Consider the following 27,937-nt stretch of genomic DNA (forward strand, 5'->3'; position numbering starts at 1 on the left):
TGTTGGCGTGGGTTTCCGCCAGGTCCTCAGGTTTCCTCCACAGTCCAAAGACATGCGCTGAGGGTGAATAGAATAAACTAGCTAGTGTATGTGTGTGAAAGATGTGTATGGTTGTTTCCCAGTGGTGGGTTGCAGCTGAAAGGGCATCTGCTGTGTAAAACACATGCTGGATAAGTTGACGGTTCATTCCGCTGTGGTGACCCCTGATTAATAAACGAACTAAGCCGAAAATAAAATGAATGAATGAATACTTTTCAATTATTCAATTATTATTGGTCCGTGTAGGTCCGTGTACGTTGCGTTCATTCGATTTTTGATCTTAAACGAAATTTAAAAAACGAGGAAACGGCCGTTTTTCGTTTTTTTATTTGGCTACAAAAAAATTAAATAACTGATTTTGGCTCGATTTTCTTTTTTTGGTTTAGGGTAGGAAAACGGATAAATGACTTTAAAATTCATTATCCACATGTAGGCGGTTCTGAAACGCCCATTTCCTCTGATTGGTCAATCGAATCTGGGCTCCTGACGTCGCCTTCAAAATAACAGTCCTGTAGTCTTCGTCCTCTACGGATCAGCACCCAGGCATTTAATATATTATATTTAATATATAATATATTAGCAGTATTATTAGACATTTATCATTACAATTTATCATTACTGTTATAGTTCGCCGCCAAATTTGCTGCTATGCACCTGATACTGAGCAAGATTTGCGAGCAGCACTTGGTTTGCACGATTGTTTCCAAGCTAGGCCTATATAATAGTAATAATAATAATAATAATAATGATAATAATAATACTAATAATAATAATAAGCCTTCCTTTCGAGACTTTCGCTGGATTAATGTCGAGTACAAAATATCTGTTTTAACAGTTGTCAGTATTTTGTGATTTTTACTTTTTTATTATTTATTATTTATGTATTTATTTACATTGTCTGGGCTGGTGTTGTATATTATGCTACAAAAACTTTGTAATAAACTGTGTTTACATTAATTTATCTATAGCCTATATTATTTCTTAAACATTATTTTACTTCAAAAGTCCACAGAGCAGATATTAGGTCCCATAAATGAACGATGCAAGAGTCCGATCTAACAGCCAAAGAGAACTATGATCTTTATTTTTTTCGTTTAAAATAACTGTTTAATATACATAATACACCAAATTTACGTATCATTTGAACCACATACTAGAACATAGGCCTATGCCCGATCCATTCATTGCATATGCATAAATTATATAAAAACAGCAGTATAATTATTTGACATTAATTAACGTCACTGCCAAACTTCTTGCTGCTATGCTCCTGATGCTGAGCAAAATAAAGCCATTTCTGAGCAGCACATTGCATTATTGTTTCCGAGCTAGGCGCAGCTTTATAATACGTGATTATTTTCACGTACACTGTAAATGCGAATAGTATTCCTTACTATCAAAATTCTAGTGTGTTTACTTAATTTTAAGCTAATTGTTGAGTTTACTAGAAATGCATTAGTGTTGCTGACATAGTAAGGTATAAAGTTCCCATAACTAATGTAATTTGAGTAAAATTGCTTATAAGGGCTAAGCCATGCTGTTACGCATGCGTACTGGGTGGTGATTTCCCATCCCCCATCCCGAGTCACAACCAACCGCCACCCTGCACCGCCATTGAAGGACAGGATTTCATATTGAGAAGATGTACTGCTGTAAATCAAGGTAAACTTTTCGTTTTAATTACTACTTTGATTTTATTTGTATAGTATCAGTAATCTGTTTATTTCCTGCACTTTGTGAAATTGTTTGCTGTTTTGTGAACTAATTAATAGCCCATGATGTTGTGACTAAACGTTTTGACCACTGCACGTTATTTGCAATACTGTCTACTTTACTAGATAAGCTATTTTTAGCTGCTTAGTCCTTTTTAATAACTATTAATAATTTGTAAAGTTAGTAGTAATTTGTAAAGTGGGCGTTATGCTCTAAAAGAGCGGGCCGCGCCATTTTAAATGATGCACTGAGAGAGCAAGAGCGCGCGCAATGATCCGTTCAAATAGATGTAAAGTTAACACATAGCTGTAGGTCTACATTTTTAAAAAAGAAAACGAAACCTATTTATCCGCATTACAAATACAGTAACGTTAGTTATCGCTGAACTTTAGTGGCGCTTGTTGTGACGAAAATATGCGTGTGTTTTTTTAAGATTTACTTTTATGAGATCACCTGCAGGAAGCAGGTGAGGAGATCAGCTGTGATTCGGTCCGGCGTCAGCGAGCGGCTCATGACCAGACCAGTCGTTTTTTTCTCCATGATCGCCGGGGCAGCAGCAGTTTTAACCCGCCGAGGCTTTTAGAACATTATAAAGCAGTTTCAGCTCAAAATGGACCCGTGAGTGTCGTAGGTAATTTAGGATTTCGATGCGATTACGATTCGTGTCACTGTATGAGGCAGATACATATTTACACATGATGCTAAAGTGTGCTTATGCTAACAATCCCTATGAAACTTAAAGTTAAACTTATGAAAATGCGAGAGATATTTAATTAACTCATTTATTTGTTTTATATGCTATTTGTCTTTTCTTTATGCCGTTTTGAAGGTTTATTCCAGTGTTGCCGTTACGTTATTGAGTGTTTTGTATTGCTGTAATGACAAATAAATCTGACCAGACGCGACTGAATATGTGTGATGGATAACGTTAATGATGAAGTGGTATAACTCGTACAACCAAGCACAGAAACATCCCTTTGTTTGCTCAATATCACACAAAGGCATCAGCAAGCCTTTGTTATAAGCAAACTTTCTGTAAAGAAACAGGCTTTGTTAAACCTGTTAGTTTGCATTTTTAAAGAAGGTTTCACTAATTTTTAACAATTTAGGGCAAATAAATTTGAACAATTACAAGGTTGTTTAAATGTAGCACACCATTAGAGTATTGTGAGTGGCATATTTGGTTTGTAATATCATTATACCCTTTATTTATTTTTTTATTTCAGACTACCAGTTTGTGAGCTGATATGCAGTGGAAATGTAAGTTTTGCACTTACACATCAAAGAAAACTTTTTGAACAATACCGCACAAGCCATAGAACATATTCATGAATTGTTCTATTAACGTTACCTTGTCTCCATACTGAGTATCAGGGTAATTTTAAATCATTTAATGCATTAAAAGTACATTTAACAAAATTCTCAGCAAAGAACTGCATGATCAAGAATAGTCCGAATATTTTGTCCATTTGAATAATCATCTGAGGACTAGTTAGAAATAGGGTTGTTGTGTTGTGAAACCATTAATTTATGTTACAATACTATACCAGCTGATGTATGGTGATACCAAGTAGTATTGCAATACTGTAATTGATAACTTAAATCCATGAAATAAAGAAAAATGTCAGAAATAATATATTGTATATGTTATTATAGGCCTACTTGAATTTAAATAATTCCCTTATTGTTGAAAAAAGTATTTGCACATCTCTTCACCTAAAATGTATTCATTCCAGCAAAAAAAATAAATTAAAATAAAGATACATAAAGAAAAGAGCATTTTTCCAACAAAAAAATGTCAAAAATTGTTTCCTGTTGCTATTTTGGGTTTTTCATCTATCATACTTTTTTCACACTTATTATCGGATAAGAATCCAAAGTAATTCAAAATTTCACTTTATGAGTCATTCTTTTTAATAGATTGTCACGGTTGTTGTAGCTATTATATCATATTGACAGGAACAGAAATAAACGAATTCCGATTCAAAATGAACCATCACAAAATATGCAATAGGCTACTATAAAAGGCGCAAATTCTACAGTTTTACAACCTTAGAAGGCTCCATAGACTATTAAAATGCAATGATCTATTGTTGCTGAATCGTGTAAGTATTTTAGTGACTTTTTCACATGCAGCATTATGTATTGTAGGCAGACTGTTAATGACAATACTACCGTTTACAAACTACAGTGGCACCGCCAGTATCTTGGAGCCATAGTATCACGATACTACCATAGTACCGGTAAACCGTGCAACCCTAGTCAGAAAGTTCAGTGTCCTTTTAAAGACATCAATTGAGACAAATATTTATTCCACTTTTAATGCGCATAAAAGTAAGGCACACCAGCAACAATGCCATGATTATATTTAATCGGGGGTTGTGTTTATTACTGTTTGGTGACAAGTATAGCTCATGCTTTTGATGACAGGCGCCGGGAGTATTTGGCAGCTTTTATTATTCAAGAACATTTAACTATGTCATGTTAAAGTGTAACATCTGTTGCTAAATGGCATTGCATTGTATCATTGCATGTGTTTCTGATTTCTGTTTTTTGTTTTAGAATTTCGCTTAGCCATGTCAATAACACTTTACGTTTTTGTGCACAACAGTGACATCCAGAAGGAAGTCATAGAGGAAACACCAGCTGATGCAAGTGCTGCAGAAGGTTTGTTTTCTTTTCAAAACTTTGTGTGATTTTGTGAATTTGTGTTTTTGAATGTTATTAATGACTAATAATGTTTTGATTGGATCTTTCAGAATTCAATCGAATATCAGTAAGAAATGTGAGATCCAAGTTCTACGCTGCATTGGACACACACTGCTCGTTTGATTGAAATAAATAAAAAAAAAACAGGAGAAAATTGCAGAGGAAAACTAGAAGAAATTTTCAACATGTTAATTCAAAGGTATTTTTGTGACATCATCTTTGAATCATAATTTGCATTTGATTGCAATAAATTGCATTTGATGTTTTCATTGGGCTATAATGCATGTCTACCTGTCTTTACTTTTTCAAGGTCATCTGGCAGCAGTTCTCCGGGGTCTTTCAGTCCTTTAGAGGGATGAGTCTAAAGAAATTTTCAGGATGTGTTTTGTAAGTAGTATTATTGTTTCTGCTTTCTTAGACTGGAAATAAAGCAGTCATTCCAGTTTACTTCACTTATTAATAAAAATTTTCAATTTTATAAAAATAAAACAAATGCATTTAATGTAAGTATTTGAAAGTAAGAGGGATGTTATATTATGGCCTTTGGAGCAAGAGCATTGCTATGTTGCAAATACAGCAGCTTGTGCCGTCACAGGGTCAGTTAGCTTCATAGGCCAGTGAAGTAATGAATGCATTTCTTTAATTTTTAAACACACTTGTTTTGAAAAGGAGGAAGATTAGCTTGAAAAAAAATCTTAATAAGTGTAATACCTATGTAATATGTTGAGAGAAATATAATTTCAGTTGAAAGAACCTGCTGGATTAAGATGTAAAAAGATAGTGTTAAAAGCCACAAAGTCAAAGATGCTCCGTATTATAACCAACCCTGTGAAGTCACCTGCTGTGGGATTGTAGATGGCTGCACCCTTGTTCTAAAAGCCATACTAAAACATCAATTTTCTTATTAAAAAAAAGTTATTAATACATTTTTAAAAAGTGTGCTAAATAATGCAAACTTGACTCACTGCTTTAATCTAGCAAAACCAAATGCATTCATGAATCGGTTCCCAATTTATTAAGTTTTCCCTACAAAATATTTATATTGATTATGTAGCACCAATTGGTCTCTCACACATTTGCATTTAATTTCTTGAAAATGTTTTAAAAGTACTTTTACTGCAGTTTGTTTTATTACATTACAGTGTTTCTTTAATTAAAAAAATGTATTGTTCCTTTAGAATAGTATCATGTTCAAGATACTGGAATTTAGTACCAATCTCTGCTGCAATTTTAAGCAGCAAATTTCCTGCTAACATTTTAAGCACTTTTGAGCACATTTTTAAACAGCACTGTTTTGCCATTCTGTTCACATGCTTAACAGAAATGACACTCAACAATGCTCAAATGTTAGCAGGAAATGGATGTTTTTAAAATTACTATATGGATTGGTAATAAATTCCACTATCATGACAAGCCTAGTAGAAGCAGTACAGGCATTGAAGAAGGAGCACCATAGCTAGGCCTTCTTATAAGAAGCATTTGAATGTAAAATGTACTATAAACACAAATAGTCATGCTAATAAGCAACTAGTTAATAGGGTAATTGGTTCCTACTAAAGTGTTACTAAATTAAGCACAAGGAATTGTATTTTTTTCACCTCTGCTTTTGGTCTCCTGGCCACTACAGGCTTTATTAGTGCCATTTAGAATATCAAACTTTACTTATTTTTCTTTCTCTATTCATAGGATGTAATTGTAGAGTCGGACTTCAGTGCAGAAGATGTTGGCCTGCTGACTGTCGTCTGTGAAGATGTCTAAAGAACCTCATTATGGATGCAATGTGGGCCTTTATACTGGAAGGAAAAGTGGTTATGGACTGCCACATGCAGTATGTCTCTTTTTTTGCTTTGATTTACACACTGAATTCGGACTACCCAAAGACTTTGAGCAATGCATTTGAATTTGTTCAACGTGTGTTGCTTTTGCTGGGAGGGAAGCGTAATGTGTTTTATTCGGCGAGTGCCTATATACTGCTGTGCTTTATGTTTAAAGGTTCAGGTATAATGGCATGTTTAATTACAAAGTGTTGCTTTTTAACATGTTGCTGTTTGCAGTGTTACATTTAGGACTGCAGCATTTTGGTGTTTAAAACACTTTCTTTTTTTTTTTTTACCAAAAAAGTGTATTGTGATTTATAGGGTTGTCAAAAGTATTGAGTTTGGTACCAATCGGTACTGAAATAAAAAAAAAAAAGTCCATCCATTTCCCACTAACATTGCAAGAACTGATTGGCCATTGTGTTCACATGCTCAGTAGATATGACTGATTGGCTTTGAAGGTCATTATTTTTACCACACTTCACCACTGTTCACCAGGTGCAAAGATACAAAGACACTGGATAACTTCAAAGCACTGTCGATCAGTCGATTCATCACCAGATAGCTTATATGTTAGCTTCTAAACAAATCAGCTATCGACATGGCTTTGAAACACTTCAGTGTCTGTGTAACTTTGTTTGGACTCAGTGAAAAATGGTAAACCTATGACAGTCACAGCCAATCACAGTCATTTCTGTTGAGCATGTGAACACAGTGGCCAATCAATGGTGTTTAAGAACGAGCTCAGTAGCACTCAAATGCTGGTGGAAAATGGATATTTTTAATATTTCAGTATTGATTGATACCAAACTCAATACTTTTGACCACACTAATGTGATATTTTCTGTAGGAAAATCTAAACTACACAGTCTAACAAATTAGCTTTAAAGCTTACTATCTGTTCCTCTGTAAGTGTCTATATGCTGCCATGTTTAAGGTGCTGGTGCAATGGCATGTTTAATTACACTAATTCAAGTATCTTTTTTCCAAGTGTCAAGTATTTAAAGTTTTTTTGATAGATTTTCAAACCTTTTCGAAAAACTTGTGCATGTTTTAGGGTTGAACATGTTTATTATATTTTTTGTCTGTATTGCTGTTTACAGTATATTACAGCACTTTACAACAGGTTTTTACAAAACTGTATTGTGTACAAGTGTATTGTGATACTAAAATATCACAAGTGTATTGTGAAATTCTGCTAATTTTGTCAAATAAAATGTTTACATTTAAGACCTGTATAATGTCATTACTTGTAGGTTGAACTACATATTTTATGTTCAGTTTAATTGAAGAAAATGTGGAAACCGATTGCACGTAGTTTCTTTAGTTGACATTACTTAAAATGGTGGATTAAAACAATGTTGAGACTACTAGCATTCAAGATGTTAACTGAACATGGTAGAACAGTATTAGTTAAATAGAGTTATTAAAGTAATCTTACTATAAAACCCTAAGTAAGATTACTAAATAATGACAAGTATGTTAACTAGAATTTTCTATTAAACTTACTTAATTTTTAACAGTTAGTTTACTTTATAAGTTTTAGTTTTCTTACTTCAAGGCAATAATTAAACTTAACTTAAGATTTCCTTGTAAGTTTATATTGCAAAAATAAGGCAATCGGTTTCCAAACTTTTTTTAAGTAAACTGAACATGTTAGAATTTACAGTGTATTATTGTGATGTAATTAAAACAAGACCTATTTAACACACACACACACACACACATATATATATATATATATATATATATATATATATATATATATATATATATATATATATATATATATATATATATATATATTATATATATATATATCAAAGTCCCTTATAGTCTTTGCCTCTCTCTCTCTCTCTCTTTCTTTGTGTGTGTGTGTGTGTGTGTGTGTGTGTGTGTGTGTGTGTGTGTGTGTGTGTGTGTGTGCATAGGCTATATAGCCTAGAGAGGAAAAAAAGAGAGAAAGCGAGAGATGGATAGATGGATATGCGTACATGTAAGGATGAAAGCTTAAATTCAGCCGAATATTAATGAAATACTTTAATTGGCCATATGGCTGTTTCCGAACACTGACTTTTGTGTTTTATTTGGATATTACAAAATTAAATAGTCAAAATGTATTTTTTTTACCATTCTCTCTGGCTTTTTTCAATAACAAAGAAATATATTTCAAAACAACACTTTAAAATTTATTACTTACGCTACATTAATAATAGATTTACTGTAGAGCTCAGCAGTTTACTCCGTGAATTCGCATAAGTTACATAGCTTATATGGGAGTATTTTTTAAGCGCTAAAGTCTACATTTTTATTTAATCGGGTGGATCAGGTGATAGGATCAGTCATTGCTTATGCAAACGTCATCTACGTTCTGAAAAATAATAAGGTGTTTTAAAAATGTGTATCTTGACAAACTGGCACAAATTTGGATATAAAAATCTTTCATCGTGGCCAGACACGCGCAATCTCTCACAATGAGTTTACTGCACAAGTTTGGAGGATGTTGTTCATAAAAAAAAGCAAAGACGGCTCCTTCAAGAATATAAGATTTTTAATTGTTTTGTAAGTGCACTCAGGCATATGTTTTTGCATATCACTATAATTCTTTACAAAAGATTGTTTAATTATTCTGTTTTCGAACTGTACATTTATTCTTTACCTGTTATGTTATGTTATTATGTGGGCGTGGTTAGAGGTCCGCTCGCGAGTTCAATGAATGTATTTGACACAGTAACGGAAGAGGAACAGAGGAAAAGGCAAGTGCACATCGCGATGCTTAGTCGACAGTTTAAAGAATTATAGCCAACAAGATTACAACCACACCATTCCAAGAGCAAGCAGTTTGACTGAATCTTATCAGATGAGAAGAAGATGTGGTGTGATTTGCTTCGGAGTTTGACATAACTTTATAACCACACACATACACAATCACCTGCAACTGCATAAAAATTTACAGCAACATTTAACTTCATCTGATAACTTGTTTTAACACAATAACTCCTCATTTTACATTATACGTTCATGGCATATGAAAATATAGCTACGATCCCGGCAAATGTTGCATAATGTCCACGGATCGTCTGCTGAAGTGATCGCTGGACCTCCTGTTTATAAGGTGGACTTATTCTCTAAAACTATGGGACTTGTTTCATCACTATATTACAACTTCTCAGTATTAAAATTATTGTCATTCTTATGTGATAATTGTTTACCATTTACGTGGGCCTATGCTATTTTGTTTGATTTGTATTGTGATGATTATGTTTACACATTAATCATAAAGAAATTAATACATTGTTTAAACATAATAACTTGTGTCTGACCTCTTTACTCTTCTTCTATTCTTTGGACATCAATATATCATTTAAGGTGGTATAGAACCGTACAGTTATCAGTGCATTCATACAGGCTTCAATACAAATTCTGTATATTTTTTCAAACTGAGTTAACCGGGGAATACCTTCATTGCTGCAAAGAGTTTGTAAGGGTGTCTATTCAAATCACGGAATTAAATCGAAACTGACCGCCGCAATGGATGATTTTGATATTAATAGCCAATACAGTTTAATTTAGGCTACTCTGAAACTGTGAATATTTCACTTTAATTTTATTTATATTATTATTTTATTTAACAAAAAATTGTTTTGGCACTGAAGCCAGGCCTATATAGGGGACCTCAAATATTGTTGTTTGTAGTTAACTGGCCAACAAAAAATACATTAAAATTAAGATATCTTACTTATACAAATTATACCAAACAAAATTCGTTCCAAAAAGCTCATCTTTCCAACAAAAAAAGCCTATATGAAGTGTATTATTTTGTTAGGGCCGGTCTGCTATACAGTGCTGTGGATGAATTGTTTTGCTAATAAGGATTTAATTATAGGCCTATGCTCACTGTAATTTCTGTATTACAAACATTTACATTTTAAAGTTATTATTTTACGAATTATGTTTTCTGCCTTTTCCTCGGTGCAGATCACAATCGTAAAACTGTCGTGCTCGGAAATCTTGCTCAGCATCAGGTGCATAGCAGCAAAAATGGCTGCAAACTATAACTTTTTTTAATGATAAATTGTAATGATAAATGTCTAATAATATATATCAAATAATAATAATTAAATGCCTGGGTGCTGATCCACAGAGGACTACAAGACTATTATTTTGAGGGCGAGGTCAGGAGCTCAGATTTGGTAAATAAATAATTAATAATTATAATTATATGTTTTTGTATAATTTTTGCATAAGCAATGGATGAATCAGGCATAGGCCTATGTTCTAGTATGTGGTTCAAATGATATGTAAATTTAGTGTATTATGTTAAACAGTTATTTTAAACAAAAAAAAAAAATTAAGATCATCGTTCTCTTTGACAGTTGGATTCTACTTGCATCAGTCTCATCACCTGCAGCTGCTGCCAAAGTGAAACGCGGATCCTAGCTGCGCCTCCCTCATATCTGTAGTAAGATTTTTTTATAATATAAAATAACAGAAAATGCACTGACAGTTTATTACAAAGTTTTTGTAGCATAATATACAACACCAGCCCAGACAATATAAATTAATACATAAATAAAAAAAATAAAAAAAAATCACACTGAAAACTGTTAATTTACAGATATGTACTCGACATTAATCCAGCAAAAGTCTCGAAAGGAATTGGCTTGCTGCGTGAGAGAAAATGTGTGTGTGTTCCAATGAACTCTTATTCTGGCCCTGCTAACAACTATAAAAATAAAAACTAAACAATAAAAACTATGTAATAAAAATAATAATAATAATAATAATAATAATTATTATTATTATTACTATTATATAGCCTTAGCTTGGAAACAATCGTGCAAACCAAGTGCTGCTCTCAAATCTTTTGCTCAGTATCAGGTGCATAGCAGCAAATTTGGCGGCGAACTATAACAGTAATGATAAATTGTAATGATAAATGTCTAATAATACTGCTAATATATTATATATTAAATATAATATATTAAATGCCTGTGTGTTGATCCGCAGAGGACGAAGACTGTTATTTTAAAGGCGACGTCAGGAGCCCAGATTTGATCGACCAATCAGAGGAAATGGGCGTTTTAGAACCGCCTACATGTGGATAATGAATTTTAAAGTCATTTATCCGTTTTCCTACCCTAAACCAAAAAAAGAAAATCGAGCCAAAATCAGTTATTTAATTTTTTTGTAGCCAAATAAAAAAACGAAAAACGGCCGTTTCCTCGTTTTTTAAATTTCGTTTAAGATCAAAAATCGAATGAACGCAACGTACACGGACCCGTGTACATTTTGTTCATTTGTTTTCCATTTTCAAACGGAATAAAGGAAATGGAGAAAACGGCCGTTTTCCCGTTTTTCTTTTGCTCACGAGAAAACGAAAAAACGAGATTTTGGCTGGATTTTCGTTTTTTGGTTTAGGGTAGGAAAACGGATAAACGACTTTAAAATTCATTTTACACATGTAGGCCGTGCTGAAACGCCCACTTTCCTCTAATTGGTCAACCAAATCTGCGCTCGTGATGTCACCCTCAAAATAAAAGCCTTACACGCAGGCTTTTAATTATTATTATTTAATTATATATATAAACAAAGTTTACATATTCTATCATTTGAACCACACACAGTTAGCAGGCTTACATTCATTGCGTATGTATAAATTAAATAAAAACGTAAATCAGCAGTATTCTTAGACATTTGTCATTAAAATAAGGTCATAGTTCACTGCCAAGCTTCTTGCTGCTGTGCACCTGATGCAGAGCAAAGAAAGCCATTTCTGAGCAGCACCTGGTTTACATGATTGTTTCAGAGCTATTGTAGGCCTAAATAATAGCCTACTCTGTATAAAATAATAATTTATTATTATTATTATTATTATTATTATTAGGCCTATTATTATTAGTATTGTTATTATTATTATTTACTTAGTTATTTAATGGTTGTAAGAACACAATGGACCCTGCATGGGGCTATAATAAATGGTACCATTTGTTTCTATTGGATTTTCTCCTATTTTAATTTAATATATGCCTTTAGCCTATTGTAAATATTTATTTGATAATTAATACTTTTTTATTGCAACGTCAAAGTAGGCCTGTCTTATTATTATTATTTTTTGTTATTATTTTGTCGTTGTTGTTATTATTATTGTAGCAGGAACATAGCCACAGGTGTGGCAGAGTGTGCTGGTGCCACCCAAAGTGGCATCTTGCACCTGAAAATAGATGCCTTCGCGCTCAAGCGCGCGCAAAAAAACTTGCACAGGCAAAAGTAATGATGAATGTGTTGAAGGAAAAAAAAACATTCTAATTATTTGTTAATTAAATAGTGCAACATTATTCTCAGTCAGTGTAGGCTGAAAAAATTAAGATCGCCAGCATTTCAAGGGTGGTTTTATTTTTAGTTCATTGCTGTGACGCGCTATATTTCACTAAGGCTGCATGAGACTGCGCATCTTGCTTATTTTCTCTATTTTACATACAGAACATATCATACAGTCCAGGTTCTACCGTTCTTATGAGTGTGGGGCATTGCTTTACGGTGGTAAAGTGGATTATTTCTTGGCAAATTCATAATGATTCACTTTGTTTAGTAATAAATTTCATAGTTATAAAATAACTACATTTCAAGAATATGTTAACACTTTCAACTATTTAGGATTATTTATTGCATCAAAAGTAATTTCAAAGTAACATTAAATGTACGTATAAACTGCTTAATTTGTGTGTGTAAACACCTAAGATGCAAAAAGCTTATTTAGACCAGAATAGGCCTACTAAATGCAACGGTCAATGTATGTAAACTTATGACCTAAAATGTCTTAAATGACTAATGTAGAGGAGTTAGCTGGTTTTTAGGTGAATTTGATCGTCGCCATGGAGTGCCGGTAAGAACACGGAGACTTGAACCCCATTTAAAGCTCTTTATTGTCCATCACACTTTGTGTATGTGTTTGGTGTGTGTGTGTGTGTGTGGTCTAAACAAAGGAAAGAAAATATACATTAATAAGTAAATTTAGATAATAAGGATAACAGTAACAAGTGGAAATACTTATACACAACATTAAACTACAATATACATTTATAACTGACATGCATGAGCAAAGCAGATGAAGCAAGGCAGATAAACGTATATAAATAATAATTCTCACTATTAACAGGCTTTTAACTTAGGCGGAAATATAACAAAAAGCATGGATTTAATAGGCGATGTATGTATTATCATTTAAAGCAATTATATTTACATAAAAGATCGCTACTACTAGCCGCGGCAGTCCGCGATTCTTTACGAGCTCGCGCATAAATCAATAATCTCAATACAATACTATAATGATAAAACAGTGGTAACAGGTATGTAAAAGATGCATAAACACTTACTTCTCATCATTGACGCACACAAAACTGACTGGAATTAGGCGGAAAGCAAAGCATGCAACCTTTCTCTCTGTCTGATCAGAATGAAACCAGTTAACAGTCTCAATGTACAGCAGACCTAAGCTGCGTTTTGATTGGCTGCCTGTGCTCGTGATCAGCGCATGATCAAGTACGAGCTCTATAGGAGTCTGTTCGTGATGTCGCAGCATGCACGCGTGAGGAGAGAGCACAGCTCGTGTCCAGCTCTGGGCTCAGCCCACCGACCTCTTTTACAGCCGCCCCTACATTTGCTATGCAAATGTACAATCATCCTTTGCCATTTTAGTCCGTTGTAGGGTTATCATCTGGAATAGAAGGCAGAGTGATAAGACGAGCCACAGGACGATGATATTGTTTGTTTTTGACTTCTATTGTTGCTGAACGAACACGACCATCCAATCCGAGGTATGTGGTAACAACTTTGCCGACAGGCCACAAGGCTCGAGGAAGTTGGTGATCTATTATCATCACGACTGTTCCAGGTGTGAGGTTGCTGGTGTCTGTCATCCATTTCTGACGTTGTTGCAGGGTGGGTAAGTAATTCTTAATGAAACTCGTCCAGAACTGGTCGGCCAAGACCTGTGAGTGCCGCCATCTTTTCCGACTAAGGATCTCAGATTCTGGGTAGATGACTTGTGGTAGTGACACATCTGGCCGCCCCATCAACAGGTAATTTGGGGTCACAGGATCTGGGTCAGCAAGGTCAGAAGAAACATAACCCAGTGGCTTTGCATTGAGTATAGCCTCAACCTCTATAAGGAGTGTTCTGAGTACTTCCTCTGTGAGAGTTTGGGGTCCTATTATGGTGTGTAAGGCTGCTTTGACTGAGCGGATTTCTCGCTCCCACATACCTCCAAAATGTGGGGCATTTGGAGGATTATAATGGAACTGGATTTTCTGTTTTGCTAACTGGGCTTGGAGATCGGGACTCATGGCTGTAAATGCAGTTTGTAATTCTTTATCTCCTCCTCGAAAATTGGTGCCCTGATCTGCCAGTATTTCAGAGGGAGTTCCTCGTCGAGCAACCATGCGTCTGAGAGCCATTAGAAAGGAGTCTGTGTCCATGTTGGCCAGAAGATCTAAGTGCACACAGCGTGTTGTCATGCACTTGAAAATAATACCCCATTTCTTTTCATTGCTCCTTCCTCGTTTTACAAGGAATGGGCCAAAGCAATCTACTCCCGTGGAAAAGAAAGGCGGTTTCATGAGACGAAGTCTGGCTGGAGGGAGTTCTGCCATCTTTGGGATATTGGGCTTTGCTCTCCACCTTTGGCATTCGACACAAGAACGTTGATGGCGCCGTATTGCTTCTCTCCCTCTGAGGATCCAGTAATACCTTCGCATTTCAGCAAAGACCCTTTCTGGACCAGGGTGACCGAGTTTGGCATCATACTGTTTTATGAGGAGTCGGGTGATTGGGTGATTTGGATCCAGGACTATTGGATGTACAGTACTGTAACACAAGTGCTGGGCTTGCCGTAATCGTCCTCCAACACGGATGAGTGCAGCTGTCTTATCCAACTCAGGTGATAGTGAAAGCAAACGACTTGATGATGGGATTGGCTTACCAGCTGTAAGGGCATTATACTCTGAGGGGAAACTGTCTGTTTGGGCTCGCCTTAGTAAATCCGTTTCAGCTTGTCTGTACTGTATGGCTTCTGGGTCAGTGGTTTCTCCTGCCGCCCCATGTAAGGATCTACAAGTGGCCTCCAGAAGTTCTTCAAAGGTGGAGAATTGGTTGGCATCTGGCAGTGATGATCCAGAACCATCCAAGGTGAGACCACAAAACTTTGTGTTACGGAGCTCAGTCAGGTCTGCATCTAGTTCTACAGAAGGGCTTTCTGGCCAACTAACGGGTGGTAGATAGAGGAAATCTGGCCCTTTACTCCATCTGTTGGGTTGGGACAGTTCAAGCAAGGATTTGCCACGTGTGATGTCATCTGCAACATTGTTTCCTGAATCTACAAACCGCCAATAGTAACCTTCGGTGAGCTCTTGTATTTCAGTTACTCTAGTCCCCACAAAAACTTTAAATCTGCAAGATTCTGATTTGATCCAGGTAAGTACGGTTGTTGAGTCGCTCCACAAGAATGTGTCTTTGATCTTGAGTGACAGCTCATTATGAAGCAGCTTGGCTAACTGTGCTCCAGTGAGGGCGGCGCACAGTTCGAGCCTGGGTACAGATTGTTGCCTTTTGGGTGACACTCTAGATCTTGCATGAATGAATGCCAGCTCAATCTGGCCTTGGTGCTCAGTACGAAGGTATGCTACTGACCCGTAAGCTTCTGCAGAGGCATCGCAGAAGATATGGAGCTCTCGTTCTGCCTCTGGAATGTCTAGAGTGGCCGACACATAACAACGGGGCATGGTAATTTTTGGAAGATGATTCAGTTCGGCCTCCCAATTCTGCCAGGCCTGCAGTAGTTCTGATGGTAGAAGGGGGTCATCCCATTCTCGTTCTTTTGCCCACAGTTGACGTACAATGATTTTGGCCCTTGTTGTGAAGGGTATAATGTAGCCTAGTGGGTCATATTGGCTGGCAAGGACACGATAGATATTCCTCATTGTTACCTCCTGGTAGGGCAGCGGGCGGCGACGGTAATGTAGGGTGTCTGGTACACAATGCCAGCTAAGTCCCATTGTCATTTCATGGGGGTCTGCCTGACTTTGAGAAATCCACAGCTCAGTATTCTCTGATTTGGCCTCTTTAGGGAGATGTCTGACCACTGTGGCCTCATTGCTTGCCCACTGACGGATTTCGAAACCCCCTGAGGCTAGTATGGACCTTAGACCATCAATTAGTTCACGGGCTTCAACTGCAGATGAAGTGCTTTGTAGGCAGTTGTCGACATAGAAGGAATGTTCAACTGACTGTCGTAGCTTGTCACCCTGTTGGCAATGGCTAAAAACGTGTCGCTGAACGGCAAAGGTTGCACAACAGGGGCTACAGGTTGTGCCGAATGGAAGGACTTGCCACTCATACACATCAGGTGGGTTTTCAGGGTTTAGGTCCCGCCACAAGAACCGCAGAAGGGGTTTATCTTTGGGGAGCAGACGGACCTGGTGAAACATCCCTTTAATGTCTCCACTGATGGCGACTCGATGTTCTCTGAAGCGAATTAACACTCCAAGGAGAGTGGGGCCTAATGTTGGTCCTGGCAACAGCTGCTTGTTCAGATTTTCTCCATTGTATGTGTAAGAGCAATTGAACACCACTCTGTGCTTTCCATTGTGTGTCACAATGTGGTGGGGCAGATACCATGACTCTGTAGATTGGGCTGCTTCTTGAGGTGGTATTTTAGTGGCATAACCAGCATTCTCCAGTTTTTTGATTTCCTCTTGATATTTGAGGGCTAATGGTGGGTCCTTTGTCAGACAGCGTTCAGTGCTACGGAGATGGCACATTACAGCCTCTTTGGGGGCATTGAGTAAAGTCATTGTTTTGACTCTTAAAAGTGGGGTGGCATATCTGTCAATTCCATCCACTTTCACCTGCACTGTTTGTGTCTCGAGCATGTTCAAGGCTTCTTGGTCCTGTTGTGACCTTACTACAATTTTCTCACTTCGGTACGGCAGGATGTCCATCTGCCATAACTTTTCAATCTGATGATAAAGTTCTGCGGATGGAGAACAATTAGATGTGAACAGGCACTGTGAAATTGGGAGTTGTTCTTGTACATGTTTGGAGGGGCCTTGCAAAGCCCAGCCAAGGCGAGTTCTGATTGCTGCTGGACCTCCAGGTGGACCCAATAACACTGGTTCAGTTGGTGTGATGAGCTCAGTGTGATCTGAACCAATGAGCAGCAGGGGACAAGCTTTGTGCAGGGGTGGTATGGGAACGCCCCTGAGGTGTCTGTACCTTTTCTGCAAGGAACTCACTGGATAAGTGTATTCTGCTAATCCAAACTGCTCTGCGGTAAAAGCCCCGTGAATTGCATATCTCTTACCAGGGTTACTTGGAGTGGATATACAGAAGGATACAGATGTGCCATGTAATGTCCTGATATCTTGGTGTACTGTCCGTAAGTTCAACTGTTCTGGTTTGCCCTTTAAACCAAGGTGATTTGCAGCGGTGGCAAGCAGAATGGTGCGCTCTGAGCCATCGTCAAGTATTGCAAATGTGTCCAGAGCCTTTTGTTGGTAATGAAGTGTAACCTTGACAACCTTTAGAAAGACTTTGCCCCCACAGCGTGGCTGGTCTAGGTACAGAGTCTCTGTGGTTGAGTTATACAAACTACTGCTTTCATTGGTAACTTCAGCTTTCCTTTGATTTATGTCATGGAGCACAGAGAGATGTTTGGCTTGACACAGGTGGCAAGGCTTTTGAAGGTCACAGTCTTTAGCCATGTGTAAACGTGCACATTTCCAGCATCGTTTATTCTCTTTAATCCAACCCACAATCTGCTCCTTAGTTAATGTATTGAAGGCGGTACACTGGCCGAGGTAATGTTCCGCATTGCAGTATGGACAGACAGGTTTGTGTTTATTAGGTGCTTTCTGCTGTATTATGGTGGGTTTGGTTACCTGTTCTGTAGTCTGTCTTTGATTAACACCATGCAGTATGCTGGTTTGCCTGGTTTGTTGTCGAGTGACTGCTCTTTGATCTCGATTTAGAGTTCTGGTGGTATCAGTTGGGTCAAATTCTAAGCAGTTAGCTTCCAGCTGCAGCCAATCTGCAAACTCAAGGAGAGAGAACTTTGTCTTATCTGGGTTTCTCTTGAGATGATGCCTCCTGAATTGCGTTTGTTGTGAACGAGGAAGACGGTTCAACAGTCGTTTAACATTTGACCCACTGTGCAGTTCCTCAATACCATCATCCTTGAGGGCTTTAAGCATGCCGACTATTGCTTGGACTCTGAGAGAAAACTCATCGAATGCCCGCTCATCACCAGCACGAATAGCTGGGAGGTTCTCCAATGTCTCTATTTCTCTCAGCACAAACTGGTAGGGCCTGCCATACCTCCTGTCGAGGGCTTGCAGGGCATTTGTGTAAGGAGTGACTGATTCTGCATGTGCTAACACTAGTCTGTGAGCATTAGGTACCTTCACATGCTTCAGGAGGATGGAGTACTTATAATTCTCTGGTATTTGAGGGTGGAGCAAATTATCCAAAGCCATCCTAAGTTCCACATACTGAGCTCTGTCCTCTTTGTAAAAATCTGGAAAGGTGGGCCCTTCCACTGTTGGACTCCAGTATGAGGGAGGAGGAGGTGCATAGGGTACAGTGTTAGCCCTAAATTGAGATGTAGCTTGGTATGACGTTTGTGGCATTGGCTCAGTCACTGAAACGAACCGGCTGTGTACTGGGTGGACAGCTGCAGGTGGTATGTTATAGAAATGTGGCTGGGTGGTTTGGATGGGTTGCTGTCCAGGGAGAGGAGGCAGTGGTTTAGTCCATGGCTCTGCTTGGTTGTGCTGATGGGTTCTAATTTGGTCTAATGGAGAGCTGCTATAGGGTGTGGCATACTGATGTGACGTTAAGGTGGTTTCTCTGCTTACAGGTGGAGGTGACTGGAAATAAGTGTCTCTGAGGTGGGTTTTCCTCAGCGACTGAGAAAGCTCTTCCACAGTCGGGGGATTATTAGGCAGTGGCCAGGGAGAGGACTGTATTCTAACAACATCAGGGCTTACTTCAGATGTCGGCTGTCCCTTTTCCACTGATTGCAGGATTCGGGTCCGAGGTGTCTGATGCCGTGATGATGCTCGTGAGGAGGGGGTGGATGCTTGAAGGCTACTGTGTAGCAGGACTTTCTCCAAGAGCTCTGTTTGGCGCCTTGCTGTCTCACTTTGCTGTTTTGTAATCTCCATCATCTGCTGCATAAAGTCCTCTGATGAACCAGCAGTTCCATATGATTGACTAGTAGTGATGGGGGTTGACGTCATTATTGCTTTCTCTTTAGGTCCAACTGGATGGCTAGATGGGTTTCCAGCATAATTGACTATGTAGTCATCTAAGTAGGCAGGTCTCTGGATCACTCTGTGTGGACGTCGAGAAGAGGATGGGGCTGACTTTGGGGTTGCCATGGTAACGACCAGCTCCGGCTCGAAGGACCAATTTTGTAGAGGAGTTAGCTGGTTTTTAGGTGAATTTGATCGTCGCCATGGAGTGCCGGTAAGAACACGGAGACTTGAACCCCATTTAAAGCTCTTTATTGTCCATCACACTTTGTGTATGTGTTTGGTGTGTGTGTGTGTGTGTGGTCTAAACAAAGGAAAGAAAATATACATTAATAAGTAAATTTAGATAATAAGGATAACAGTAACAAGTGGAAATACTTATACACAACATTAAACTACAATATACATTTATAACTGACATGCATGAGCAAAGCAGATGAAGCAAGGCAGATAAACGTATATAAATAATAATTCTCACTATTAACAGGCTTTTAACTTAGGCGGAAATATAACAAAAAGCATGGATTTAATAGGCGATGTATGTATTATCATTTAAAGCAATTATATTTACATAAAAGATCGCTACTACTAGCCGCGGCAGTCCGCGATTCTTTACGAGCTCGCGCATAAATCAATAATCTCAATACAATACTATAATGATAAAACAGTGGTAACAGGTATGTAAAAGATGCATAAACACTTACTTCTCATCATTGACGCACACAAAACTGACTGGAATTAGGCGGAAAGCAAAGCATGCAACCTTTCTCTCTGTCTGATCAGAATGAAACCAGTTAACCGTCTCAATGTACAGCAGACCTAAGCTGCGTTTTGATTGGCTGCCTGTGCTCGTGATCAGCGCATGATCAAGTACGAGCTCTATAGGAGTCTGTTCGTGATGTCGCAGCATGCACGCGTGAGGAGAGAGCACAGCTCGTGTCCAGCTCTGGGCTCAGCCCACCGACCTCTTTTACAACTAAATTTAAGTCTTTTTAAGTTTTTAAATAATTTAAGTTTAACATAAATGATTTAAACTTTAAACTTCAAATTAACAGAGTATGGCAAATAAATTGTTTATTAAATGGAGGTCAGGTGTCTATCTTAATTATAATTATTAAATATTATGACACTACAGTGGTGTATTGGAGAGTACGCACCTTTTAATTAATTAATTTTAAATAAGTGGTTTATCCTAAATAAAATGCAATGGGATCGGTGTGCAATGAATAGTTTGAAAACCCCTGGTTCAGACTAGACGAGCTAGCTGTCTGTGCGCTGCGCTAATAACTTGGCATTTGCTCTTTTCGGTGCTGCCAGATGCATTTATAGTGCATAAAAAGTAAAAAAGGTAATTCGGTAAAGCGCGCGATGCGCGCAGAAATAAGCGCACTATATGCATATGTCGAATTAAGTTCTCTTTTTCTTTAATCAAGACTTTTCCATTCGAGGAATTACAGTTATTAATAGCTTAGTCCTTATAAACGATCAGTTTATAAAATACACAATTTACGGATCAAGCCTAGAATGAAGAATAAGAAGAATATGCAACGCATTATGATCCTTGAATGATCAGAGCGCATTTATATAAACTATATATTTTATATAATCCATAAATATTAAAAAACATTATACATTTAAAGTAATGGAACATTATATGTTATAAAATCTAAACTATTATTTAGGCTACAGGCTAAATAGAGGCGCCTTTTCGGGGCTGTTCAGCGCGTGCGTCAAAGAAAAGACATGACACAATCTCTATAAAAACTAGTTGTTTATTTACAATATCTAAAGGGATATAAAACATCTAACATGCATCTCCATTCTCAACGAGTTTCTGTGTTCTGCATTCTTCACAGACCGAGGTCTCATTCCGAGGTAATCTGTAAATATTCTCATTTGGTTCTGGCACATTCTTGATTAAAGGTGAAACTGACCGGCGCAACGGATGATTTGTCATCTAGGGTGACAACAGTTATAATACACGTTATGGAACTATTTCACTTTAATTTCATATTATTATTTTATTAAACAAACAAACCAGTTTTTGTTTTGGTTCTGCATGCAGCGTATTGGATCTTTGAAGCATTGCACTTCAAATGTTATTCCTTTTTTTATTATTGTATTTTTAATATTTTTAATTATACAACACAAAATTGGTTCTATACATTTTCCTATAGGCTATGATGAAGTGTATATTTTTGATCACACAGGTCCTATACAAAACTGTGTGGATGGATGATTTGTTTCTCCGTGAAAATCACTCATTTAATAAGCAAAACAGGCCAAAATGTTGTTTAGCTTGCGTCAAACTGGATGGACAATTTACAAACATATTGAATACAAAGGCTGGTTATTTTATGCAATGAGGGACCTATTACAAATTAAAGAAAATTATTTGCATATTAAAACGAAAATATATAATACAACAACAGATCCTACCTCCTAAGAAATGACTTTAGATAATGTAAATAAGCATCAAGTTTTTTTTTGAGATTGTGTGTCTAATTCAGTAGTGTGGTGCGTTAGCGTGGGTTTCCTCCGGGTGCTCCGGTTTTCCCCACAGTCCAAAGACATGCGGTACAGGTGAATTGGGTAGGCTAAATTGTCCGTACTGTATAAGTGTGTGTGTATGTGTGGATGTTTCCCAGAGATGGGTTGTGGCTGGAAGGGCATCCGCTGCATAAAAACTTGCTAAATAAGTTGGCGGTTCATTCCGCTGTGGCGACCCCGGATTAATAAAGGGACTAAGCCGACAAGAAAATGAATGAATAATGTGCAATACTAATTTAAAATACGTATCACTAACCTTATATGTGAAATAGCAGGGCCTGCTGTAGCACTTTCTCAAGAAGAGCAAATGTCAAATTATTAGCGCAACGCACATGTAGCGAGCTCATCTGTTTGTCGGAACTAGACACAATTTTTTTTATCAACTATAATGTGTTTAATTAGTTAATTTGAAATTTATGTCATTATTCCAGCAATAATTGTTGAGTGAAAGAATGCGCTAGAAATATGCATTGCGGCTCCCTTTATCGTACAGGCTTATTGCACGTAAACTTTTTTAGGTTCGGCTCTCGAATTAGTAAGGTTATGAGTAAATGTTATTTAAAATATTTAAAGCCTGCCATCTAGCCTACAATAACAGCAAATTTAATAAAAAAAATAATAAGACAGGCCTACTTTGGCGTGGTAATAAAATAGTATTAATTATCAAATAAATAATTACAATATATAATTAAAATAGGAAGAAATAAATGAAAACAAATGGTACCCTTTGTTTTTATAGCAGGGCCCAAAGTGTTCTTATTCTGGTTCTGGTTACAACTATTAAAAAGAAAAAAAAACACACCAAACAATAAAAACACTAGTAACTGATAATAATAATAATAATAATAATAATTATTATTATTATTATTATTATTATTATTATAAAGCCCTTGCTCTGAAACAATCATGCAAACCAGGTGCTGCTCGGAAATGGCTTTCTTTGCTCTGCATCAGGTGCACAGCAGCAAGAAGCTTGGCAGTGAACTATGACCTTATTTTAATGACAAATGTCTAAGAATACTGCTTTACGTTTTTATTTAATTTATACATACGCAATGAATGTAAGCCTGCTAAATGTGTGTGGTTCAAATGATAGAATATGTAAACTTAGTTAATATATATAATTAAATAATAATAATTAAAAGCCTGCGTGTAAGGCTTTTATTTTGAGGGTGACGTCACGAGCGCAGATTTGGTTGACCAATTAGAGGAAAGTGGGCGTTTCAGCACCGCCTACATGTGTAAAATGAATTTTAAAGTCGTTTATCCGTTTTCCTACCCTAAACCAAAAAACGAAAATCCAGCCAAAATCTCGTTTTTTCGTTTTCTCGTGAGCAAAAGAAAAACGGAAAAACGGCCGTTTTCTCCATTTCCTTTATTCCGTTTGAAAATGGAAAACAAATGAACAAAATGTACACGGACCATTATTGTTGTTATTATTTAACCCAATACATTTATATCAGTAGTAGACTTTTGGCACTCGTAAATTTGATTACAACAACAGTCCATCATGATATCTACAAACGAGTGATCTGTTTTGCAAAAACACTCTAAACATAGTACTGAATGAGCCGCGCATGCGCAGTAAGAATAGATAAGCTTCACGCGAGGCCTAGCCACAACAAAATCCTTCCTCTTTCTTCTTTTCCTAATGTTCTCCTAATTTAAATAGTCTTTTAAGTTCGAGAGGGAAGCAAAAACCAAATAAACATGGAGATCGGAACGGAGATTAGCAAGAAAATAAGGGTAAACCGTTTCAAATACTTAGCACTCACCGCTTTTTAGCATGCTAGCTTAGCTTATGTTTCGATACATGTTGTTTGTTGTAAGTGCGCATTTCCCGTTCTTCTAGGTTTTATATCTCTCTTTTATTAGACGTGCTTTATCTATTTATAAGAATAAATATGCTTTGGCTTTTATTGGTGTTTGTTGTGATGGTAATGTTTTGCACGAAGTAACATTAACTTAGTACGTTATTATGTGAAGGACGTTGTGTAAATAACGTCAAGTACTAATATATTGCAAATTGCCTGGTTGTTGTTTGTTGTACCATGTTTTCACTACAGTATTGTTTTGAAAAGGTCAAAGGTGGTCGCTAAACGTCAGTGTCTAAATGTAGTTAAAGTTGTTTATTTATATTGAGGTAAAGTTTGTTATATATTCGTAATTTCGTACATTCGTTTAGTGACAACTTGTGACTCGCTCCCTATATTGTTTACCATGTTACTTTGAATATTCGGTCTGCAATCACATGTAAGAGTGACCAGATCAACATTAGCACTATTTTATTAACCGTAAACAACGTTGTACTTGGATAGTCATTGGCTGCTTATCTGAGTTCACTAATTAGTATTTGCAGATAATACTTTTCTGAAGTGATAATATTAAGGAGAAAGTCTGAATGTGTGACTATAAAACTAACTTTACCTCAATTTTATTAATTCCATTATTTGTCATTTCTTGTTTTCAGACGGCTATCAAGGGAAAGCTGCAGGAGTTTGGCGCTTATGTGGGTAAGATCTCACAAAAGTACATATAAACACGATCTAGTTTTGTGCCAAAAGAATAAAATGTGTATGAAATTAATGACAAACTTTTATTTGGAGAGTATCACTGCTGTGTGCAGTGAAATATTGCACAATCGAAGTAAAGTCACATCAGTGTGAATAAATGTATATACTTGAATATAGGTTATTTATTTCTTTTCTGTTTCTGCCCAATCACATACTCTTACATTATTAGTGCGGTGTAAGCATTATCTAAATCAATTTCACATAGATATAGATTTGAACTACATAGATTGTTGCGTGTTTTAAGATATGCTGTAATAAATTTGAACATGCATTGTTTTTCTTTTACCACAGACATTGCATGAAACATTAAGTCATAAAAATTTATTTGAAAGTCTTTCAAAAGTCAGGGAATTTTAGTAGTAAAAATGTGTATGAACACTGTAAACAAAATATTAACAACCAAACTAACAGTGCAGAGTAAAGTAAAACACAGTAAGGGTAAAATCTTTGCGTGACAGGGGCAGCTGCAACAAATAGCTCCCAGCATTATATGTGCCTGCCACAGCTGTTTGCGTAAAAATAATTGAATAATTCTGCTGTATTTGGATTTTGGAATTTATCTTCCAATCCATAAGGGGATGCTTCGCCCAAAGTTCAAAAAATGTTCACTTACCGTCAAGTATTCTAAAATGTCTATATGTTTTTTTTTTGTTTGTTTTTTTTTATCTGTTTAAAAATGTTAGTAGCTGTTGACTTCCCTTGTGTACAGAAGCTGATCTGAGATCAGTTTATCATACTGAGCGTGTCCATCAGTCAGCACATATGACGGGCGATGATTATTAATATTACTATTATTATATCACAATAATATTAGTGAAATTATTTTAAAAACAAAATAAATCTAAATTTACATGCATCTACACAAGTAAATGCATAGACTAAATGATGGGTTAAAAATCTGCGGATTTCTGCACACACAGTTTCTGTGTGGGCCTGGGGATGATCAACACAGCTTTAATGGAATGAAAGTGAATGCAGACATTTTTATATTAATTTCAGTGTGCTTTCAAGATTAACAATTAACAAGAAATATGGGAAAATACTTAATGATAGGATAAAAGCAGGATAGAATAATAAAATATGGGAGAATCTCTGCAAAAACAGGAGCGTATAGAATAAAAATATCTAGCAGTTTTTTTTCCGCCCACTTTTTTCCCCACCATCACGTCCCTTCTTGGTCTTCGTACATTTGTTTGTTGTTTTTAATTGTATATTTATTATTGAAACATTCTTGCCATGAAAATTGCATTGGTAGCTGACATGGTCTTAAATTAAAAATACATTACATTCACATTACCACAACATTCTTCAAAATATCGTGTTCTGTGTTCAGAAGAAGAAAGAAACTCAAACAGGTTTGGAACAAGTGGAAGATGATTTATTTTTAAGTGAATGAGTCATTTAAATTCTGCTTTAGTTAAAGTGTTTCGGCTTTTATGTTGTGGTTCTCTGATAGTTTTCAGATCAGATTAAACATGTTATTGTGTGTCTCTGTCAGACGAGGAGCTCCCAGATTACATCATGGTCATGGTGGCCAATAAGAAGAACCCACAGCAGATGGCAGACGACCTGTCCTTGTTTCTAGGCAACAATACAATCAAATTCACCGTATGGTAGGTGAAAGTCTCCCTGTTTCTAGGGTGAGATGTGAAAATTTCTAAATGTTTTATGAAAGAAGTCTCTCATGCTCACCGAGGCAACATTTTCATGATCAGAAATACAATAAAAAGGGTTAAATTTGAAAATATTATTACAATGTTAGTTAATAGGTTTTTTGTTTATATATATTAAAAAATACAATTTATTCCTATGATGCAAAGTGGAATTTTCAGCATAACTACTCACTTCCTTCAGGGTCACATGCAATCGTTCAAATATGCAGATGATGAATAAAATATTTTAGCAGTGTTGAAAATGATTGTGCGGTTTTATGTTTTTTATTTTTTTATTAAATGAATACAAAATTTAAAATAACAGTTTAAACATTTTTTTTTACTTTTTAATCAATTTAATGCATGCTAGATCAATGTTTTTCTCTCAAAAATAAAGAAAACAAACCAATAAATCATGCTAAAAGTACTATACTATCTATCTATCCATCTATCTATATATATATATATATATATATATATATATATATATATATATATATATATACACACACACACACGAAGTTCAGATGCACTTCTGGCAAAAATGAGATAATGACATTGAGTGAATGCTTTAGGCACATAGTACACCATCAACAAATAGATTTGCTTTTAATCATCCAAATTCCAGTGTCAGGGCATTCAGAAATATCAGTTTGTTGGCAAAAACCGCTACTCATCTGTTAGCACTGGCTGCCAGTTGCTGCTCGCATCAAATTCAAAGCTGTGATGTTTGCTTACAAAGAGATTTCTGGCTGCGCTCCTTCTTATCTGCTCTCACTTCTGCAGATTCATGTGCCCTCCAGAAACTTGCGTTCTGTGAATGAACTTCGCCTCGTGGTTCCATCCCAAAGAGGGAAGAAAAAACTTTCCCGAACGCTCGCGCTCAATCTGCCCAGTTGGTGGAATGAACTCCCTAACTGCATCAGAACGACAGTCACTCGCTGTCTTCAAGAAACGACTAAAAACTCAACTATTTAGTCTCCACTTCACTTCCTAATCTGCAATTCCCTCTGTGACTCCTCCACTAACTACAAAAAAAAAAAAAAAATATATATATATATAAAATTACTAATGTTTTTGCTTCTTACACTTTCTGTACATACCTGAAACTTGCCTACAGCACTTATTCATTGTTGCTCTTATAGTTGTTTAAATTGTTTCCTTGTCCTCATTTGTAAGTCACTTTGGATGAAAGCGTCTGCTAAATGATTAAATGTAAATGTAAAAACCACTAAGCGCCACCTGCCTTTGACAGCAAAAGCCGCTATATCCCGTGAACTCATCAGAAGGTGTGAATCGAATCATATGTTTTCAGGCTGATAGGCCGGCTTTTATGAGAAGATAATTTGTTCCGCTATCGATTTTAAAAGACTGACTTTGATGAACTTGATGAACCTGTCCGATTTACTCGGTGCCTAATTTGTGAATTGTGAGGTCCGGGAACAGATCGGGGTAACGGATCTGGCATGCTACCCGATTATGGAGAGGTGTTGTGGACGAAAGTGAAGAGCGAGGGGTTGTCGCAGATGAAAGTGAAGAGGGTTGGTGAGTCAAGGAAGAAAGTGATAGTGAAC

At 36.6% G+C, this 27,937-nt stretch overlaps 2 protein-coding genes and 1 long non-coding RNA gene across 15 annotated transcripts in view; 2 read left to right on the forward strand and 1 right to left on the reverse strand.

Moving 5' to 3' along the window:
• The window catches only part of zc3h14 (zinc finger CCCH-type containing 14), an 80,608-nt gene that overhangs the window by 25,984 nt on the left and 26,687 nt on the right, over window positions 1-27,937 (forward strand). For 5 of the 10 annotated variants that reach the window (XM_073932861.1, XM_073932863.1, XM_073932862.1 and 2 more), the window contains 2 exons: window positions 24,609-24,651; window positions 26,210-26,324. In XM_073932861.1, the coding sequence (XP_073788962.1) occupies window positions 26,233-26,324 (92 nt within the window). In that variant the 5' untranslated portion in view covers window positions 24,609-24,651; window positions 26,210-26,232. 10 annotated transcript variants of the gene reach the window in all.
• On the forward strand, window positions 1,653-7,509 carry LOC137488695 (uncharacterized). 3 transcript variants are annotated; one of them, XR_012396103.1, is made up of 6 exons: window positions 1,653-1,701; window positions 2,979-3,012; window positions 4,364-4,419; window positions 4,512-4,660; window positions 4,772-4,848; window positions 6,148-7,509. It is a non-coding gene; the product is annotated as an uncharacterized lncRNA (long non-coding RNA). The 3 variants fall into 3 exon arrangements; XR_012396105.1 differs by lacking the exon at window positions 1,653-1,701 and adding an exon at window positions 2,230-2,383; XR_012396104.1 differs by lacking the exon at window positions 1,653-1,701 and adding an exon at window positions 2,230-2,370.
• Window positions 13,187-20,374, reverse strand: LOC110438198 (uncharacterized). 2 transcript variants are annotated; one of them, XR_012396085.1, is made up of 3 exons: window positions 20,293-20,374; window positions 13,655-19,892; window positions 13,187-13,254 (listed from the first exon to the last, which is right to left on the reverse strand). XR_012396085.1 is itself a non-coding variant. In XM_021468701.3 (2 exons), exon 2 carries the CDS (start codon window positions 19,712-19,714, stop codon window positions 13,973-13,975), a length of 5,742 nt encoding a protein of 1,913 aa, XP_021324376.1. In that variant the 5' UTR covers window positions 19,715-19,892; window positions 20,293-20,374; the 3' UTR covers window positions 13,187-13,972. The 2 variants fall into 2 exon arrangements, 1 of the variants encoding a protein (XP_021324376.1); XM_021468701.3 differs by having other exon boundaries at window positions 13,187-19,892.

The sequence above is a fragment of the Danio rerio genome, chromosome 20 (genome assembly GCF_049306965.1).
Source record: "Danio rerio strain Tuebingen ecotype United States chromosome 20, GRCz12tu, whole genome shotgun sequence".
Taxonomy (NCBI): domain Eukaryota; kingdom Metazoa; phylum Chordata; class Actinopteri; order Cypriniformes; family Danionidae; genus Danio; species Danio rerio.

Coding starts and splice junctions, on each gene's coding strand:
- LOC110438198 (XM_021468701.3), bottom strand. CDS start 19,714: ATGGCAACCCCAAAGTCAGCCCCATCCTCTTCTCGACGTCCACACAGA.